We start from the raw sequence: 17236 nt of genomic DNA, 5'->3' as shown, positions 1-17236 counted from the left end.
CCGTCCGGCACCGGCCCGGCCCATGTCCGGCCAGCCCGCATCCGCGTCGGAAGGGATTTTATTTTCCTCGAAGCTTGGCAGGGAACGGAAGACGTGCCAACCAGCCATCGGCATCTCCAGGGATGCTCCGTGTCCCCGTGCGGGATGGTTCGCCGGGATGGGCACCGAGCGGAGGATCTCCCGTGGGGTTGGCTACAGTCGGAGCGTCCTTGTTGCTGCGTGGGTGCGAGCTCCGGAGAGCAAAGGGTGGTCCGAGGGAGGCATGTTTCGGAGAAGGCGGGTGGGCTCGCCAGGACCCAAGCAGGAGTAGTGCCCGTGTCCCGCTGACCGGCACGGCACCGTCCCGGGGGCTTCGCCCGTCGGTGCTGCTCGCGCTTCCAGGTGCGCTCCCGGCTCTTCGAGTGAGGTGAACCAACTTTTGGGGGAGAAAAACCTCGCTGTGGTCGTTCTTGCTTGATTTCTGTGGAGCAGCAAATGCTCTCCGCTGCCCGGCGCTCGCCGGTGCCCGTGAGCGTGGCCAGGGCGGTGATGGCATCGTGGCGGGCAGGTGAGGAGAGCTGGAGGGGGTAAAGGTCTGCCTGCCGGCGAGGGCGAGCACCTGGAGGTTGGTTCTTCCCAAAGAAGTTGCTGGGAGCAAGATGAAAGTGGGAGATGAAAGTGCCCAGAGGTGAGATCCCATTAAAGCGGTGCCCAGGCTTAGCCAGTCCTTGCTTCCTTAAATCTCTTCTAATTTACAGTAATGCTCTAGATTCGTTTCAGCTCCCCCAGACTTTTATTTTAATCCCCTTTCCACATTTCCATGTGTTTATGTGTTAATTAAAGGGTAAAAAGCCACTCTCCGAGCAATCCCGGCTGCTGCTTCTCTTCAAGCCAAAGCCTTTTAAGATTAGCGAGCCACTTCCTAAAGCCTCGGCGGTGCCGGATCCGGACGAGCAGGTTGCTCAACTTTCGTAGCTTGGAGCAGATCCGGTGCCTGGGATCGAGCCTTCCCGAGTCCTCGTCTCCTCCCAGCCGTGCAGAGGAGCATCCTGCAGAACTTCTGCCGGCTCTGGGGGATTTGCTCGGTCCGTGCTCCTCCATCATCTGGAAGAGGCTGCCGGCACGGCTGGCTCCTGCTGCTGGAGGGAGAGCTCTCGCCGTGCCACGGGGCAGCCCCCTGCTTCCCTCCAGGTCCTGGCGAGGCTGGAGCTGGGAGGAAGGGTCTGGAAAACCGCTTTGGGGTCAGGATGTGGTGGGAAGGGCAGAAAAAGCCTCCGGACCATCACGGTAGCGGGCCGCTCGTAAATGCGTGGCGTCACCCGTGCTGTCCCTTGGAAAACGGGGTTCGGCACCAGAGACTTGCTCAGCTCATGGAGACGGGGCGGGGGGGGGGGGGGGGCGCGTTTTCCCACCAGTGGTTCCCACTGTACATCCTCATCCCTCCCAGGTGGTGGTTTTGAGCTGGGGATGCTCTTTGGGTTTGCATCTGGGGAAACCAAGGCCAAGGGGCATCCGCTGCCACCGGCACGGGGACGGGGGCTTGAGGACGGGGACCCGCTGGCAGCGGGGACGGGGTACCCGTGATGCTGGGTCCCTACGTGGTCCTGGTCCTGCCAATAGCCTGTGAAGGACAGCCCAAAGTTACGGAGCCCCTGAGGACCACGGTATTGAGGATATTTAAAAATAGGAGAAGCGACTAAAATAGGCGTTCGGGCAATTGCTTAGGAGCTAGTGGTCTTGGCTGTACCTGTTTCTTCTGCGGGTCCCAGGGGCTGAGAAGCGCTATTAAATTTTCATGTCCGTGGAGCTGAATCGGGAGAAGCGGCATCGTTTTGGGTGGATCTGGATGCCCCAAAATTCATCGGGAGCTTTTGGGGAGAAATCCGCTCTGCAAATGCGTCATCTTCTATTCTTGCTCCTAAAGACCCCGTGTCCTTTGGTGCAAATCTTTGCTTTGAGTCCGCCGTCTCGCTCGCCTCTGCGTTCATCCTGCCCTTTCTGCCAGGGCTCGGAAAGGCTCCGCGGTGATGCCGGGCGCCGCGGCGATGCCGGGCTGCGCAGTACAGCACACGCGTGGTGCTCCCGCGGGACCCCGGGAAGCGTGGCACACGCGTGTCGGGCACACGTGCACGCTGTGGGAGCCGTGTCCGACAGCCGGGCCGGCTGATCTGCACCTTCCCTCGCAGGGAAGCTCTGAGCATCCATCAGTCTGTTAATTGCGCTAATTAGAGAGTGTGGAGGTGTTAATTGGAAAACGCAGGTATTGTGCCTGTTGGGGGGGGCTGTCAATAAAAATGAATTGATGACTTGGCATGGCACGTGCACTTTCCAGGTTAGCGGCAAGTCGGGATGTCAAGGAAACGTTACTGCTCAGATGAAGCAATTGTTAATTAAAAAACAACGGTAATTAATATACTCTCATTGCCATATGGTACTGCTAAAGGCAGGGGGATTCTTTACTCCATTTGTAATTCTCCGTTTCCTTTTTCTTTGTCCTGCAAAAGGTGCCCCTTTAAGTAAAAGGGGGAAAAAAAGGCAGAGTGCTTATTCAGTGAAGTGATTTTGAGTCTGAAATGGTAATTAGCAATCCATTTGCGCAGCTTCTGTTGCTCGTCACCATTAGAGGGGTCTCCTCCCCTCCCCTTTTAAGTAAAACCATCTTTTTTCTACTTTATCTGGGTGTTGTATCTTCTGCGATGACTGTCTGGACAGGGTCCCTGCCTTTATGCCTGGGGGAAGGTCTGATCCTGATTAGACCCTCTGGATACCAGTGTATGGAGAATCCCTAAAATATTGGATGCGTTTGAACTAAAATAGATGAAAAGCGGGAGCTGGGATGCTTCAGAGCCCTCCCGTCTGTGTGCGGAGATGCACGTGTGCTTCAGCACTCACAGCCGGTCGCGCAGCCAGGTTTTGCTTTTCCCAACGCGGCTTCAGTCATCCCGGATCAGTCCTGGCTGGAAAAGTGCTCGTTCCTAATTTAAATCGACTTTATAATGTTGCAGACACTGGCTTCGTTTTTTTTTCTTTAAGGTTTTGTAAAACTTTTATATGAATGGAAATATTTTCATTATTATTATTACTTTCTTTTATTACTTCCCTTGCAGTGTTGGGAACCCAGACACACCAGCATCCCAGTAGGGTTTGCGAACGGGAAGTCGAGTTTTACTAGACTTGGAGAGGGAACCCAACTGGCCTGGTGTCCCGGGCTGCGGGAATCACCCGGCTGGACCCCAGCGCCGGTTCATCTGCTCCAGCATCCCGCCTCTGGCAGGGGCCAGGGATGACAGAGCAAGACCATGGTTACAGCTCTTCCACCAGAAGAGATTTCCTCCTAATTCCCAATAGTTAAGCTTCAATTTAAGCCCTGAAGCCAGGAAAGTTTTATATCCTTTCCAAAAACTTTTTTCTTTTTTTTTCCTTTTTTAATACTTCCTGTTGTAACTCTGGATATTCTTGTTCTCCGTATAAAAGTCAAATCCCTTTTTGAATCCTGCTGAGTTTCTGGCCACGGTGATGCCTTGTGACTGCCGGACACGGGCAGAACCTGGCTTTCCCTTTGGGGCCGCTCGCCTGGTCGAAACGCGGAGCAGGCGGCAGATTTCAGAAGGAAAATGAGAAAAGGAACAGCAATAATTTAATATTTCTGTGGGCTCTTGTTTGATGTTGGGTGTGGGGGGAGGAGCAAATGTAGTTTTCGAGGCAAAAGGTGTTTTCTTTCTTCCAGCTTTTTAGCTCCTAACGCAGTGGCCGTAGGCGAGCATCCCATCCTTTCCCGGGAAGCTGCTCCAACTGTGCCACGCTCTCACCCCAGCACCCAGCTCCTGCACTTCAAACAAAATCAAAGCCCAGTAATCCCGTTAACCTTGAACTCTCCCGCAGCCACCGGTGTGTCACCCTGCACGGGTTTGGTAGCACCAGGATGGCAGGAGGGAGCCGGCAGCTCCACATGGGAATTAATGTCAGTCATATACCCTGCGGAAATGACTTTTGAAATGCATATAATCTCAAACATGCAAATGAGAAGCTTGCTTCACCCTGTTTAATATGAATGATCAGCTTCTGAATAGCTATTATTACACGCCACATTTCAGCAATTATGTTGTTCGCGGTTTGTCTTTCTGTCTTTTGGGAGGGTGGGGGGAAGACAGGGAAAAAAGAGAAGAAAAAGGGAGAAACAGTATTTCTTTTCCCCGTACCTCTTTCTTTATTCCCTTCCTGTTTCAAGCTCGCCAGTGGGCTGCGAGTGCCGGTGGGCAAACACCAAATCCGCTCTGGCACCTGCCGATGGGGAAGGAGCTGGATCGAATGAGATAAAACTGTTTCCTCTGCTTTTCCACGGAGCAGAGTGTGTGTTGGGAAGGAGGGAGAGACCCTCGGCTCCGATGGGGCTTCTTGTGCTCCTGATCACTCTGTGTGTGCGTCAGGGCTGGATGTGGCCCCGGGGGGCTCGGTGGTTGCTGGCTGGAGTGGCGGGGTTTGATGCTGGACGCCGTGGTTGTGTTGGTTTGGTGTTGGACGCCGTGGCTGTGTTGGTTTGGTGTTGGATGCCGTGGTTGTGTTGGTTTGGTGCTGGACGCCGTGGTTGTGTTGGTTTGGTGCTGGACGCCGTGGTTGTGTTGGTTTGGTGCTGGACGCCGTGGTTGTGTTGGTTTGGTGCTGGACGCCGTGGTTGTGTTGGTTTGGTGCTGGACGCCGTGGTTGTGTTGGTTTGGTGCTGGACGCCGTGGTTGTGTTGGTTTGGTGCTGGACGCCGTGGTTGTGTTTCCTCCAGTGCCAACCTGGATCCAGGAGTTTCTCCCAGAAAAGGGGACCCTCAGGTTCACAGCTAACAACCTGCCCACTAATCAAACCGCACTGAGCAAAGACTCTTCGTCTCATCGCTTTGAAGCCAAGCCCTGTAACTCCTCGCAAGTCGTGTCCCCCCAGCCCATCTGCCTTAATTTAAAGAGCATTTAAGACCAGGGGGGATAAGGGATGCACGTAGCACCTAGCTCTCGTGCAGCCGGCCGTGCGTTGGGGTGGAAGCAGCTTTTCCAGCCTGTGATTCTCCCGGTGCCGGATGGTTTCCCTCAACTCCTTGAGGCTGCTGGCACCCCACGACTCTGCTCCCGGGTTTGCTGCAGCGCCCACGGGCACGCTTGCTAACACGAGCCCCGCAGCCGGGGCCCGGGGAGGAGCGGCGAGGTGCGGGCAGTTCTGCCCTTGTGCCCCGGGTGTAACGGGGTGATGGGGAGGGCGAGTTTACAGGAATAAAACCCATCCACAGAGGCAAAGCGTTGCGCTGTTGCCTTGCGAGAGGGAAGCCTGTAATTGCATGAAATGAAGTGCAAGAGCTTCAAACCGCGGCTGCGGGGGGCTCGCGCCGGGCTGAAAATGCGGCGGGCGTTGTGGCCCCTGCGTTCTGCATTGAAGGGCGAAGCGCCCAGCTTGGTCCTTCCAGGGCATCTGAGGGGTACAGCAGGACGGGGGGGTGCATGGAGGCATCCATGAGAAAGGGAGGATTTTCTGAGTGATGTTTTCTGGGGTGCCACCGTGCTCTCATTTTGCTGTGTCCCAGCTCAGCGGTACCTTTGGGCTTCCTCGACCTGGCGGCAGACTTTCTGCCGGTGGTTTTTCCTGCTGGGAAGTGCTGGTTCGCTGGGAGGTGAAGCGCTTTGTGGAAAAGTGTCAACTTTGTTGAGATTTTCACAGTGAAATATGTGGTGCAGGCTCCACATGCGTGGTGTGCAGCCTCACTGAAACTTTAGCTTTGCTGTCTCCAGCATCTGAAAATGAAATATTTGGGGATTCTGTGAAAACTGCCCAGGTCTTGGGGTTTTGTGTCTTGTATCAGACTGGGAGAAAGCTGAAAACGTCGTGTTTTCCTAAGGGACACAGGTCGCACTTGCTTTGCCCCGGTGCTGTACAGGGCCGGCAGCCTGTTCGTGGCAGCTCACGCTGCTGCGCGTTTATTTTTTGGAGTAAATGGAACGCAGCTAAAACTGGCCGGCATTTGACATCCCATCCCTGCGTCTCACCGCCAGACCTCGCGGGGATCGGAGCCGGTGCGGGGCGAGGATGGGGCACGGGGCAGGCGGAGATGGGGATGCCAACCGGGGATTTCAGACTCTTTGGTTTTTTTCTCAGCCTCTGCTCTCTCCTCCTCCCCTTCAGGTCCTGCTAGCAAGTCATGATGGTTGAATCTGCCTCGGAGACGATACGGTCCACTCCCTCCAGCCAAAACGGGGTCAGCAGCCTCAGCAACCAGCCCGATGGCGGCGGGGGCGGCGCAGGCGGCGGCGGCGGAGGGGGCGGCGGGCGCGAAGGAGCCGCGAGCGGCGAGACCAACGGCGAGATGAGCCCCGTGGAGCTCCTGCACTTCCAGCAGCAGCAGGTAGGATAGGAGGGACGCCCCGCTTCCTCCTGCCTTACGCCAGGCAACGTGGAACCGGGTCCTTCGAGGATTTGGTTTGGGGGCAATACCCAAATTTACCCTCCCCTCGTCTCCGGGGCTGGCCGAGGACATGGGTTGCGCTAGGCTTGGTCATCCCTGTTGAAGTTGGGATGCGAGCGCTGCCCCAAAAAGCAGGCGCGTGTCCTTTGGGGTGCACATCCCACAGGAGATGGAGCCCGTCCGTCCGTGCGGCTCGTGGGCTGGTGCCTGCTGCCCCAGAGGTGGCTGTGTTTTGGGGGGGGGGGTCCTGCCTGTTACCCCGTCAGTGCGGGGAAAGTGGTGCAGGAGAAGGAGGAGGGTCATGAGAGCAGAGCGAAGACCTGTTGGCTGTAAAATAAGGAGCAGGTTTTCTCTTCGTCGGTATTTGGTCACCCAGGTGGGTGACCGGAGGTGGTCTCCCGTTCTCTGGGGCTCCTGGTGCCTTCAGCTGAAAAATTAACTTCACGCGCGCGGCCTAAAACACGTGCGAGCGTGACACGTGCACGCAACGGTTTTGTCCTTGAGCACACGCGTGTGCGCCTCGGGGGGCCCGTGCCCGGGAGCTGCGTGGCACACATCGCCCCTTGCAACACGCACGCCCGGGCGGCTGTGGGGAGGGGGGACGTGTGTGCGTGCCTGCAGGTTACCTTTCAAAACAAACTTTGGCAAAAACATAAATTTTCCTTCTCGGATACTAAATAAGGCAATGATCCCTGCCTCGTATGGAGATCGCCTCCCTGAGCCATAAATTCCAGCGTGAAAGCTGTAAAAAATTGCTGTGTCTGATACTTTAGTAGTGAGTGCTGTAAATCCATTACCTGAATAACAGCCGTTTCTCACGCAGTTAAGCCCCTGTTCCCCTGATCTGAAGGGTAATCATGCGTGTAATGCTGCTGCGAGTCACCCCTGCCGAAGGAGCTGCCGCTCGCTCCCCTCCCCACGCCGAGGGCGGCCCCGAATTTCACTGAGCGGCAGCCGGAGCCAGGGGGGAATAGGAGATGCTTGTTCCTGCGCGGCCAAAACTGTGCAAATCGGAGGGTGGGCAGCATGGTTGTAAAACGGGGTTACCTCCTCCGGAAAATAAGGAAAAAAGGGGCTTTCGCGATGCAGAGCGCTGCTGCTGTTGGCTCATCCCTGTGGATGCTGGTCCCTGAGCTCACCTGGTAAATCCTGCCCTGCCCAAAGCACGGCCGATGTTTAATTTCACCCTTTTGCATTTCTTCTTTCGGATTCCCGGTGTAATTACCCTGGGAAACTTGCTGGCACGTGGAATTATTAAGGCAGAGGGTTTGGTAAACTTCCAAAAACAAATGACATCTGCAATGACAGCACCTTGGGGGGAGGAAAAAAAAAAAAACAAAACATCCCGAGGACTATCAATCTTCATGCTTCAGGAAACAGGCTGAGCACCAGCTGGGGTCAGGAATAAATGTCCCCATATATAGAGTTTTGCACAATTAGGTGCTTTATGAAGGCTTTACACCATCCTCGGGAGCATCCAGCATTCGCCCCTTGTCGCAGGCAGGCTCTCGGACCACTGGGCTATTCCCGTCTGACAGCTCCTCCGTCCTGGCTCCGCCGCAGCTCCTGAAATGCTGACACTCAATCCTTATCCTTATTTAACTATATGAAATCCCCAGGAAATGTTAGGAAGCCTGGAGAGGTGGAAACCCACCGCTCAACCACCCAACCTGAGTTTGAAGGGCCACCGATGACTTAAAATTCCATGTCCGTAGGGGTTTGCCTGGGCGATGCAGCTCCCCGGGGGCACGTGCTCTGCCCTCGTTTTCGGCTGGTTTTGCACCTTTTGGCGAAACGAGCTGGTTTTGACCTTCTTTGGTACCCGCAGTCTCTCTGCTTTCACCCTTTTGAAAGGGTGAACCCAGACAGCCCTGAGGTTGGTTTGCAGGGTCTTCTCAGGTTAAAACCTCTCTTGAGGATGCTGCCCGGAGGCGAGTGTCCTGGGTGGGAGTTTGAGGGGAGGTGAATATATTATTGTAGGGTGCTCAGGGAACCCCTGAAGCTGTTTTGTGGCCTCTGGGGAGTCCCTGGAGCAAGAGGACACAGATGTCCGGCTGCACCAGCCCGGCTTTGTCAGGACAGGGCTGCCAGCCGCGGCGCTGGCTCTGCTCCACCGCGGAGCGCAGCTTTCTGTCACCGTCCTCGGCTGCGCCTGGTCCGGCTGTCCGCCCCGATCCACGCGACTTCAGAGCATCCCGCGGTCCGGAGAGTCTGGAGAAAGAGCGGGGAGCCGAGTGGGATGGGGTGGGGAAAAAGGGCATCCCCCTCCCCTCCCTCCCTCCCTCCCCTCTTCCCCCCAGCCCAGGGGATGGCGTTCAGGTTAAATCCTTGGATTTCAATGGCGGGATTCGGCTGAAAAGCTTGAATAGCGCACGCCCGCATTGTGCCGGGGTTGGCGGAGGGGAGAGGTCGGCCGGGGGCATGGGAGGGCTGCCCGCCGGCCGGGGTCTCCCACCGCCGTTGCTGTGGGAACGTGGCGAGACCTCCAACGCGCTGACATCCTCGAACCGGGCTCCAAAGGGCCCTGCCGCCTTTGCGCATTAATGAGTTTTTAATGTGGGGGCTGGCCCCTCGCGCCCCCCGCCACGCCAGGGCCCCCCATCCCCTTCCCGGTAATCCTCGGAAGGCTGGGCAGGAAGCGGGAACGGTGGGGAGATGGGGGTGTCGCATCCCTGCGGTGGGAGAAGGATGAAGGATGCTCCGGCTGGGGTATCGGGGTGCAGGGTTGCACCCCCCACTGGGGGGGGGGGCGGTCAGGGGAGACCCACGGGTGGGCGTTGCACAGGGCTGTGTGCCGAACGGGCGCTGCTCTCCGATGCTTTGGGTTTCTCCCAGTTGAATTCCTGCAAAAAATTCCCAGCTCTCCAAGTCTTATCCCGGAGCTGGGGTTGAAAGCTGTGGGGTGCAGAGAGGCTGGGTCTCGGGGGTCATTGCAGCTTTTGGGGTTCAGGGGGTGGGAGGTGAAAGCCTGGAGGTGCGCGGGGCAGGGATGTGCCGAGGGAATCGTGGGGAAAGTCCCCGAGCCCGGCGGCTGCACGGTAGCTCTTTCCAACTTGCAATCCCATGGAAAAGGAGCCATCTGGAAAATCCAGGCGCTCAGGCATTGTTCGGTGTTTTTTTTATTATGAAAAAAAAAAATAAATTGCGGGGTATTGCAGACACATGTCAAAGAAACGTTAAGTTATTAAACAAAACCAAGACTTTTTAAAAACAAGCAGCAAATCGGACTTTTTTGGTAGTTCAAGAAGGGTGTGGATGGGGGAGGAGGGGCACTTCTCTGCCATAGGAAAGACACCGTTCCATAAAACATGTGATCACATCTCAAATATATTGTGTAATCCTCTATTATTAGGGTATTTAAGATAAAAATGAGACCGGAGCACTTAAGTGAAACTCATCTCTCTATTAGGGTCCTTGATTTATATTTCATATTTTACTGAATACAAATGCAGGAGGGTTTTTTCTTTTTTTTTTCTCTTTTTTTTTTTTTTTTCATGGGGTGGGATTGTCAGGAGCTTGTTCCTTGTGTTCTTCATTAGTGGAAATGGGTTTAACCCCTCGCCTGCGAGGATTGAAGAGTCAAGAGTGGAGGAATAAAGTCCAGAAGCATTAGCATGTGCAGCAAAAGGGAGAACAGCTGGGGCAGAGAGAGAGGCACAGAGCCGGTTGTAAAAAGGACGTTGGTTTTTTTTTTTTTCCTCCTGTGAAGAATTGTGTAATTTTTGTTAATTTTGATCTCTTGGAGCCATTTGGTTCTGGTTAAGCAAGACCAGGGCTGGGCTGGGTGGAAGTGCTTCTCAATATGGCATCATTTACCGTTAATATCCATCTAAAAATATCCGTGTGTGTGTTGTTTTAATAGCTCTAATTCTGGAATGTGACGATGTCATTTTTATGAGGTTAGTGTAAAAAAAAATTTTTTTAAAACATTTTTTCATCCCTTCCCAACCTCCTTCTACCCTCCAAAAGGAACGAAAAGGGAAGATACAGACTCTCTTTATAGATCCTCTCTCTGTCTCCCTCCTGGCAAAATTCTTGGTTTAATATCATTTTTAGGGTGGTTTTTCACTCATTGGAGGTTAAAACCCCATGCAAAGCTTTGATCCCATCCAGGTGGAAAATCCCTCGGCTATTTTTGGGCAGCGGTCCCCATCGCGGGCCGGGTGAACCCGCTCCCCCCTGCGCGGCAGGCAGCCGGCGCGCTGCTTTTGGCTCCGGCAACTGGAGCGTCCGGGCACCGCTGAGCATAATTAAAAAGTACACCCTCGTAAAATGAAATACCTGGTAGAATAAGGTAGTTTTAAAAATACCCTGGGCAAGATTTTCCATTTGATTTTTTGGGAGGCTGGGGCTTGTGCTTTTAGAGAGACCCATGGATGTCTCCATCCTCAGCAAACTTTTTTTGAACCTCTTGACCTATTTCTTCCTAATTTGACCAGGCAGCGGGAGGCCTCGGCGAGGCTCTGCTTGGGCAGATTTTGAGGAAAAAAAAGGCAGCCAGGCAGGGATGAGGGGCTGAGGTGTGAGTCAGCCACCCTAAATGGGGTGGGAGCTGCTGTCTCCTCTCCCCGGGCTCCTCCGTCGCTGGGGCCAGACGGGACCTGGTGTTCCCCGTGGGAGAAAGGGAAGTTTGTGGCTTTTGCTGTGGGGAAGGCAGGCAAAAAGCTGGCCCTCCTGCCGTCCTGGGATGCCTCCGTCACATACAGGGGTGGAGGTGTGGAGGCCCACTGGCCGGAGCACAAGCCTTTGGGGGAAGAATTAATGATAATTACGTTGAGTGGAAGCCGGGGTAACGGGCTGCTTCCCCGCTGGAGGATGAGATGCTTGTATCTGAATTCAGGGGAAGGATCCAGTCTCGGTTTTTTCCAGTGAACTGGAGGGATTCGGTGTCTCCGGGGAGAGGCGAGCATCGCCCTGGGCTGGGTACCCCGAGAGCCCCCTTCCATGGCAGGGAAACCTCTGGTGCCGCGGGAGCAGCTCGGAGCTGGCCCTGGCAGGGGCTGTGCTGCCTGGGCAGAGCCTTCAGCGTGCCTGGGATTAATCCCAGGCTTGGTTTATATATTGAGCCCCTCCCTGTCCCAGCACACACCTTCCAGCATCTCTCATCTCTCCCTGCAAAACCCTGCTGTGTCAGGTGCCCCCGCGCAGTCTGGGGTAGTTGTGGGCCACCCCCAGCAAAGTCCGGGTCACCATCCTCTTCCTCAGCGCTGAAACGTGTTGCTGCTGCTGCTCTTGGGGAGGGCAAAGCCAAACTGCATCAGCTCTTGATGTAAGCATCTGAGACATTACAAACTTTTTTTATGGGATAATTTGCTGATCAAAGGGAGCCATCCAGGAGCATGATGAATTTGACACAACCCATTCGTTCCTAATTACGGGTAACATGCTAATGACTCTTGAATAACGCTATGCAGCAGGATACTTTTTTTTTTTTTTAAGTCTTTTTTTTTTTCCCGGTTCACAGAGCCAGAAGGTGAAAGCCCATCCATTCCTATGGGGAGACTTTTTTCCTTCTGCTTTCACATCTCCTCAGCCCTAAGGAGCGGTTGTGGGTGACACCTTCATCCCTACAGAAAGGCTTTATCCCCCCCAGCACCTGGGCTGCTCCTCCTGCCCTATGGGGTGGGGGTAACAAATACAGATAATGCGGGGCTCTGCATCCCAAAATTCAATTCTTGGGACTCTGCCTGCCTTGGGCAGCCGTGCAACAGGTTTGCAGACTCTCGGCGCTGCCAGCCGGAGCATCCTTCGTTTGCAGGCTGAGCTGAATTTAGGCTTAAGTGGAAATCGCTGCTGGGTGGTGGGGAGGGAGGGAGGGGGCAGCTCCGGGGCTCTGGCGGGGAGGCCCCTGTGTGCAATTGTAAGGCCATGTCATTTTTTTTCCTGTAAATCTTGTAATTTCGTGCTTCAGAGCACAACAAAGTGAGAGAGCCAGCAGGGAGTGAATTAAATTCCCCCCTGAGAGGCGGCGCGGGGTGGGCGGCCAGCGGCGGGCTGAGCCAGCCGGGCGCTGGGGACTCGGTGGCACCCGCGGGCCAGCCAGTTTTGGGGTTTAGAAAGAGCGACTGGGGGAGAAATCCTGCCTAGCACTTTGCCTGGGTGCTGGCATTATGTCTCTTCAGTTTTTTCCCCTCTTTGCTGTGTTTTCCCTACCTGCTGCACTGGTTTTTTGTTGGGCTGGGGCAGGGACCTGCCTCACCGGATCACTTCTGTGAGATGGTCCTTACAAACACTGGAGGAATCTCACGTGGTGCAGATGGAGAAACCAAATCCGTGCACACCTCTGTCAAACGGACACGTGGAAAAATAGATGAAGCTTGGGCAGCTGGTGTGCACACGCGGGATGCAGCCGGTGGTCCGGCACCCATCCTCGGGTGGGTGCCTTGGACCTGCTGGCTCTGCTGCACGCTGGTGCTGAGCAGTCGTCGATTGAATTCCTCCACCCTTGGCTTTTAACTGGAATTACTGTTTTCATTTCAAAACGTAATTAAAATATCAGACCTTGAGCTGTCATAACTGTCACATGGTTTTTGTGTTCACATTACCGATGCACATCTATTACTGTTAATAACAGGGAAATAACATGCCCGCAGAGGAGCGTGCCTTGCGCTGGGGCTGCGTCGGCTCTGGGACTTGGACCACGGGTTCATACCATCAGTGATTCACAGCAGCAAATTGCCATGTTTGTCCTCATGGATTTTATTTTTTAATCGTTTGGATAAATTGAGTTTGCAAGTCAGTGGTCATGCAGTTTTCCAGCATCCCCAGCAGCCGGCCAGGGATGCTCGGGAAGAGGCGGTGGGCTTGGGGCAGCTCTGGGTGCACCCACGCTGGGCGCACCGGGATCTGCCCGCTCCTGGGGGCACCCAGGGGTGCAGCCCTGGCAATTCGTCGTGGGAGGGTGACGTTACGATCCCAGAGGCTTTTGAAACTCCTGGGCTTTTGACTTTTTTGGGGCATGTGCATGTTGACAAACACGGCAGGGCGGAGGGTGTCCTGTGCTGCGTCTGGGGCACAGCTGTTGGGTTTGGGTCCCTTGCTGGCAAATGATATTTTTGTGAATAAAATAGGCAAGGCTCTGTCTGCTAAACCCTCTGCACACAGCCTCTGGCTTCGGCAGCAACTTTAAAATGACCTCTCATTTTGCAAATGCACTTCTAACGCCTGTCCATGTGCGAGGAGCGGGTCGGAAGGCTTTTATTCACAGAAAAAACAGTGGTGGCAGAGCTCGGACATCCTTTGCTCTAAATCTGTCCCCTACGCTCTTCCTGAGCAACCCCTGCGGAGAGGAGCACGAAATGGGACCTTTTGATTAAAACGCAGGTAATGAGTCTTCACGGATGCTCCATTGAGCAACTGTTTAAGGGTGCTGTGGGTGCTCCTTGGTTCGCAGAGGTTAAATAAATAGCGAGTGGAGGGGAGCGATGTATTAAGGTGCATCCACGCTGTGGGCGATGCCTCTCCGGTTTGCAAGTGGATTTGGCACGGAGGGATGGAGAGGCAGCGTATGGGCTGGGGGCTTTCTTCTTTATAGCTGGAAATGCAGAGAATTAACAAGCAGCCCTTTCTTGGGGCATGCGGCTGCCTCCTGGAAGCCGGGGCAGTGATTTACAGCCGGGGTGATGACAGCCGGGGGAACCCGTGTGCTGCTGGCGGCACCGCTGAGCCGGGCTCTGACCCCACGCCGGGCCCTAATGCAAACCTGTCCTGCAGGCAGGGCTACAATGACTTGGTTGTTGAGAAATGTATCCCCCCGCCCCAAAAAAAAAAAAATTCTTTAAAAGCAAAAATAAGGAGTGTACGAGGAAGCGGGTCTTGGAGCAGCAGCTGGGTACCGCAGGGTTGTTTTCGTTAGGGCTTTATTCCCTCTTCTGGCTCCCAGCTCCTGAATGAAGCTCCTTTTCTCGGCTCGCATGCACCGGCGCTCACCTTCGGCCACGCTCGCCGGTGACCGGCCGGCTCTTCTGCCGGCTCGCACTTGCTCCTCTGTCCTTCTTGTCTCTTTGCAGGATTTTCCTTAATTTCACCCACTTTCTTCGGCTGCCGACACTGCTGTGCAGGGCTCGCTCACAGTTGCTTGTGCCTGCATGTGTTTCCACAAGTGGTTTTTATCAATTTCTTTTGGTTTCTCCCTTTTTTGCTTGTTGTGTGACTTCCCAGCCAGACACCTTCATCCCTGCAAACAAGTTAAGGAAACCCATAACTCTTTCTAGGCAAACACCCATAAAAGTAAGCAGGTTTCATCTTGGGCACTTGAGTGAGTTGCTGAACTCCTGCATCACCATAAACTCTGTGCAGATGCATTCGTGGATTATTAATTTAGGGTGTAATCCTGCTCTTGGCCTGACTGAATCTGGGACTTTTTGGTGCTCCAGCGTGACAATCAGATGTAAAATTAAATATACACGGTAGCTTTAGACACAAGGATGTCAGCTGCAGCAGAAATGTAGCGGTGGCTCCATGCAAGGGTGGAATAAATGAGCCGGGAGCCGGCCCCTCCGCCGGACCTTCGGTCGGGTGCTGGTTGTGCCTGGCCAGGAGCCGCCTGTGCCGAGGCTGGGGATAACCCGTGTGAAAACCTGCCAGAGGCACGAAGATGCTGGACCTGGTGACTTGCCGAAGATGGGGCAGGGTTTTTTTGGAAGAGGATAGGATTGCCCCCAGGTCCTCATGGTCCTCCGTGGCTCCAGGGGGGTTGGAGAGCGGTGGTCTGTAATGGGATGTACTGGTCATACTGGTGTGGCAGGAGGGAGCGTGGGGGAGCGCTGCCCTCCTCGAGTATCCCTCGCACCCCACGGATCGAACCCGCGGAGGACCAGTCCGGCCGGCCCCGCGTCCGGGCGCTGCTCTGGGGAGCTGGAGGGGGAGCGTGCCCGGAGGAGGGAGGAGGAAGAGGGCATCCTTCCTCCTGCCCACCCTGCTGTGTCTCTTTTGCAGGCTCTCCAGGTGGCACGCCAGTTCCTGCTGCAGCAGGCCACGGGGCTGAGCTCCCCCAGCAGCAATGAGGGCAAGCAGCCGGCGGTGCAGGTGAGCCCCGAGGACGTGTGTGTGTCCCCCCCGTCACCCCCTTTTTCGGGAAGGGCTCGGCTGCAAACTGATACTGTGGGAAAATGCACGTGCAAACACACGTCGCCTCCGTCCTTGGGGTGGCTGGAGCACACCAGGAGCCCCCCAGAGAGTTAAATACCCTGGAAACCTCCAGAAATTTGTTGGGTGGGTTGTTTGGGTTTTTTTTTGGGGGGAAGGGGGGGGGGTCTCCGTTGTGTGCTGACGTGGTGGGAAAGGGCGATGCAAGGCAAAGGATGGCTCCAGGCAGGGCAAGGACTGGGAACAAAAGGCCATCGTGTGCCACCGTACCTTGGGACAGCATTTCGGATAGGGAAGTGCCGAGTTTTCCACCCCGAGTACCCCAGGATTGATGCCGGGTGCTGTGAGCTGGGTGCAGGGACTGGATAAGGGACAGTCCTTTGGGGCTGGAGCCAGGGCAGGTCCTCCAGCGTGGAACAGCCGCTAGGATGGGACAAAAGCCCAGCTTGGGTGGGGGTTTTGTGGCGCTGGCAGGAAAATGGGGCTTTGGGTGAGCGCAGCACCCTTGGGTGGCACCCTGCTCCCATAGGGGAGGGGGGGGACCTCCCCTTTGCACCCCTGCTGCCCTCCTCCCCCAAAGGAAAGGAGCAGAAGAGGGATGTGAACCTGGAGAGGGGGGAGGCAGAAAGAAGCAAAGCCCAAGCGATGGAAAGTGACAATTTAAATAGCTGTGCAGAGGGGCTCTCCCTTCAGGCTAATTAAATTTATCGGAGAACAGCAGGTTACCTTATTAGAGCCACGTGGGTTTAATTAACAAAGGAAAGTAATTAGCACAAGCGCTCTCAGAGCTGGAGGTCCTGCCTATGCCAGGCTGAGCCAGCACGGCAGCGTGGCAAGAGCCAGGGCTGGGATGGGCAATCGCCGGCTCCTCTCCCGGCTCGGCCAGTCCCACGGCTGGGGCACGGCCGAACCTCGGCCGGCAGCAAGTGCCATCCCGGTGCTGCCAGTACCAGGGTGGGCTCGAGGGCGCCGGGGAAGCCCAGAGCCCCCCGGCTGCCCCACCAGGTTGGGAAGTAGCAGCCGGGTAGGAGCAGCGGGAATTAGTCAGGGTTTCTGCGGCACAAACAGGCGGCTTTTTCCAGTGGCGCTTGCAGGAAGGAAATGCAGTCACTGCATGGAAAATGTCTGCGAAGGACAAAGGCAGCGAGGGTGAAGTCAGATTCCGGTAACCGGCACCTCGCTCCCCTCCGTGGGTGCTTGTCCCTGGCCGTGCTTCTCCTGCCTGCGCTTCTCCTTCTCCTGCCTATCCCTCGCTGCTCCCTCCGCCGCTTCCCCCGGCCGCGATGCACACGCGCTTCGCTCGCTCGCCGCTCGCTTAAACATCCCATTCCCCCCTTCTCTGCCGCTTTCTCTCGCCTCCCTTCCCTGCCCATCTGGCCGGTGGCTTTGCCGGAGTGAACTGGATCTGCCTTCCTCTCCCCTCCTCCCTTTCTGTGTTGCAAAAGGACTTGTGAAAGTTGTAGACGTGAGTCAGAAATAGCTCATAACTCAGCAGCGACCGGCCTCTTCCTCCCCCCCCCCCCCACCGGCCCCACTAGCCCTGCCGGCAGCTGGAGCGGGATCTGACCAAGGGGAGATAGAGGATTAAGCAGACTCCTTTGAAAGGAAGTTTATCTAACGGCAGAGTGGTGTGGATGAGACTGGCCAGGACGGCTGGAGGAGGAGGAGAAAGGCTGCAGCAGCCCCTGGCTAGGGAGGACGGGGGGAGCACGGCAGGACCGGGGGGTTCATTGC

At 55.6% G+C, this 17236-nt stretch overlaps 1 protein-coding gene across 6 annotated transcripts in view; it reads left to right on the top strand.

Moving 5' to 3' along the window:
* Positions 1-17236, top strand: part of FOXP4 (forkhead box P4) — a 62835-nt gene that overhangs the window by 17514 nt on the left and 28085 nt on the right. For 5 of the 6 annotated variants that reach the window (XM_049832690.1, XM_049832691.1, XM_049832692.1 and 2 more), the window contains exons 2-3: positions 6136-6355; positions 15353-15442. In XM_049832690.1, the coding sequence (XP_049688647.1) occupies positions 6152-6355; positions 15353-15442 (294 nt within the window). In that variant the 5' untranslated portion in view covers positions 6136-6151. The remainder of the gene's footprint in view (positions 1-6135; positions 6356-15352; positions 15443-17236) is intronic. The other variant, XM_049832695.1, reaches the window with a different exon arrangement.

This window comes from Accipiter gentilis, chromosome 29 (genome assembly GCF_929443795.1).
Source record: "Accipiter gentilis chromosome 29, bAccGen1.1, whole genome shotgun sequence".
NCBI classification, from domain to species: Eukaryota; Metazoa; Chordata; class Aves; order Accipitriformes; family Accipitridae; genus Astur; species Astur gentilis.
This window is presented reverse-complemented; position numbering and strand designations above follow the sequence as displayed.